At 43.0% G+C, this 2,960-nt stretch overlaps 1 protein-coding gene across 3 annotated transcripts in view; it reads right to left on the reverse strand.

Moving 5' to 3' along the window:
* Nucleotides 1–2,172: 2,172 nt before the first annotated feature.
* The window catches only part of grm8b (glutamate receptor, metabotropic 8b), a 589,884-nt gene continuing 589,096 nt past the window's right edge, over nt 2,173–2,960 (reverse strand). For all 3 annotated transcript variants that reach the window (XM_085780237.1, XM_085780235.1, XM_085780236.1), the window contains one exon: nt 2,173–2,790. In XM_085780237.1, the coding sequence (XP_085636363.1) occupies nt 2,741–2,790 (50 nt within the window). In that variant the 3' untranslated portion in view covers nt 2,173–2,740. The remainder of the gene's footprint in view (nt 2,791–2,960) is intronic.

Raw genomic sequence — 2,960 nt, forward strand, 5'->3', positions numbered from 1 at the left:
CACTTTGCTTTTCCAAAACTCCTCGTTGTCCCTTTAACATGTTGAGTCTATGGAGACCGACACACTGTTGGAGACTCACTCTAGTGGTCAGGAGAGGAACTGCTGATGCTGATGCTTCTTCCCAGTCGGTGGTTGGACGATGATGCTCTGGATGGTCACAAACCTGAAGCTGCAGGAAGTCAAGAGAGAAAACAGAGGAAACCCACCAAGGGAACCCAAACCAGTGGGCAAGTTCAAACCCAGACAGTCTCTGCCGCTGCATGGTCCACTGTGCCACTCGAACATCACGAGCTGTTAGTTAACATGAAATGCAGCTGCAGCTGTCAACACAGGAGGATTTCCTCTCAGCCTGAGAGCAGGGAATCCTCCGTCTGATAAACAGCAGCAACTGATCAAACAGAAAACAACAGACGATTCATTTCAGCTTCTTCTCTTTCAGCCAGCCGCGAGAGCGAGAAAGGAGAGCAGCATCGAGGGAAATAAAAGCAGGAGGACGCCTGCAGGCTTCCACTCTACCTGTCTTCTTTCTTCTGCTTCTTCTTCTCTGCCACGAGATGCCGAAATATTCATTACATGCATGAGGAGTTCTCTCTGGCAGCTCGTATTGATCTGGCCTCTCCTGTTCCACCGTCCGTATCGATCACATTGACTGTACGTGTGTGTGTGTGTGTGTTTTTAAAAAGTCTGTAATGAGGCGCACACTGTGCAGAGTTTCCTGCCACGCACAGGTTCATGTGGAATTAAAGGTCAAATCCAGAGCAGATGGAGTTTCTATTCATTTCCTACTAGAAGCTTTTTCCATGTTTGTTATTGTTTCTTCTTTACAGCTCCATGTTTGTGTTAAAGCTCCATACAGTATAAAGGTAGATGTTTGTGTTAAAGCTCCATACAGTATAAAGGTAGATGTTTGTGTTAAAGCTCCATACAGTATAAAGGTAGATGTCCATGTGTAGTGTGATTATAAAGCAGCTCTAGGTTCTATATTGATACTGTGAAAGTATCAAAGTCTCAGTCCACAGAGAAATGCACACAGCCTGTATTCAGAAACTGAGCCTTAAAACCAGCCGTCAGGACTTCCTGTCACTTTGTGATGTCACAATGAAGCAGTCATCCAAAGCCCCGCCCACCACCATCCAACAACAACTTGCAGGATTTGTTTTTTCTGAGTGTTTTATTCTGAAATCTGCTTTACTTTTTATTGGAACAGTTAGAAAACAGTCAGCCAATCAGAAGAGAGGCTCAGAGCCTTCTCCGATTTTTCCCTGTTAAAGGGACAACGAGGAGTTTGTATTTGGTTATAAAAAAGTCTCACATTAATGTGAGACTTTAGCTGAAATGAGCCCGTTAACACTTGTTAACGGGCTCATTTTCGATAAATATATAGTTTTGTCTCTATCGTTATTTTGTTATTATAATTAATGGTGGAGATGCTGGGCGAGCCGACCAGTGTTTCCTTACTTTCGGTTTCGTGGTGAGTCATGAGAATAACGCTGCCGAATCACCGTTTATGGTCGGAACTACGATGGTATGTGATCGTCTTTGAACCTCTGACTTTCATTCTTGATGAATAAAAACATTCTTGGCAAGACGTCCATTTTGCGTCGGTCCAAGAATTTCACCGTGCGCACGGAGGCTCATGGGAAATGTAGTATGAAAACACTTTGCTTTCCAAAACTCCTCATTGTCCCTTTAAAAAGGTTTTCTATGGAGTTTTTCCTCAGTTGATGTGAGGGTCTAAGGTCAGAGGATGTTGTGGTGATGCCATGTAAAGCCCTTTGAGACAAACTGTTTGTAAAAACGGGCTATACAAATACAATTGCCTTGCCTCTCTTCTGATTGGCTGACACCGACTTGTTGTTACTAGAGCTCCAGAGACACGGAAAACTACACTAAGATGGTTTTTAGATCGTCTCCTTCAAAATAAAAGAGAGAAGAAGAGGACAATAGAAAACCTTTAAATTCAGTTGCTAGATGGAGATAATGAAGCTCACATACCTGAAGCCTAATGGAGGACCAGTAGCGTCTCTGCAGCACAACTACTTCCTGTTCCCATTGAGAAGACGACAGCATTCTGACTGAAAAACAATTAAGAAGAAACCAGAAACCCCCAAAGAGAACAGTAACATTAACAACGTTCTTAAAACAGACTGAGGCTCGACACAAACCTGTGAAACATTCCTTTATTATAAATAGATCATTTGTATAAAAACGGGCATGCGTCAATTCAACCACAGCAGTTCAACATTTCACATCCAAAAGCGACCGTTCATTTAGCCGGAAACAGCGACGGACTCGTCTCATAATGCAGGTCGACGGACGGACGACATGAGACAAGAATCAGAAATTTTCACAACCACAAGTTTTTTCTTTTTCTTCATTTTTTTTAAACGCACAATTAGAATAACAACAAATATGGTTCGTCTCCATAATTTCTTTTTCTTTTTTTTTTTTAGACTTCTTTACATTTATTTCGTTGAGTTTTTTTTATGTTTTCAGGACCATCTCCTGCGTCCTCCGATGGTTTTTTTTTTAGTCGTGATGTTTTCAGGTCTTTGGCGCCGCTCGGGCTTCGTTTCCTTCTGTCTGTAAACATAAAAAAACACCACAGACGTGTTGTGTTTGTTCAGTTTGTCAGTCGTTCCTGTTCCTTCAGATCGTTCCGGAGCAGACGAAGGTCCTCGAAGGTCCTCGACCGACAGAAACCGCCTCGTTAGGGACGTCATCGTCATGGTTGGCTGCTTCACATGGCGTGGTTGGTGTAGCTGACGTACGTGGTTTTTGTCGGTGGCACTGAAGAGAAAACAGAGAAGAAAGTGACACTTTCACTTTCACTATCACTCAACTCACTTTAACAGGTTTACGGTGCATTCAGACCTTTGGCCTGTTTGCCTTGTTCCGATTTAGGGGCTTGCATTTTACTTTTGGGTCGTTTGCGTTCTCATTGTACCAAGCCGTCTAAC

The sequence above is a fragment of the Trachurus japonicus genome, chromosome 6, assembly GCF_045865225.1.
Source record: "Trachurus japonicus isolate A0001 chromosome 6, Traja_1.0".
Taxonomy (NCBI): Eukaryota; Metazoa; Chordata; class Actinopteri; order Carangiformes; family Carangidae; genus Trachurus; species Trachurus japonicus.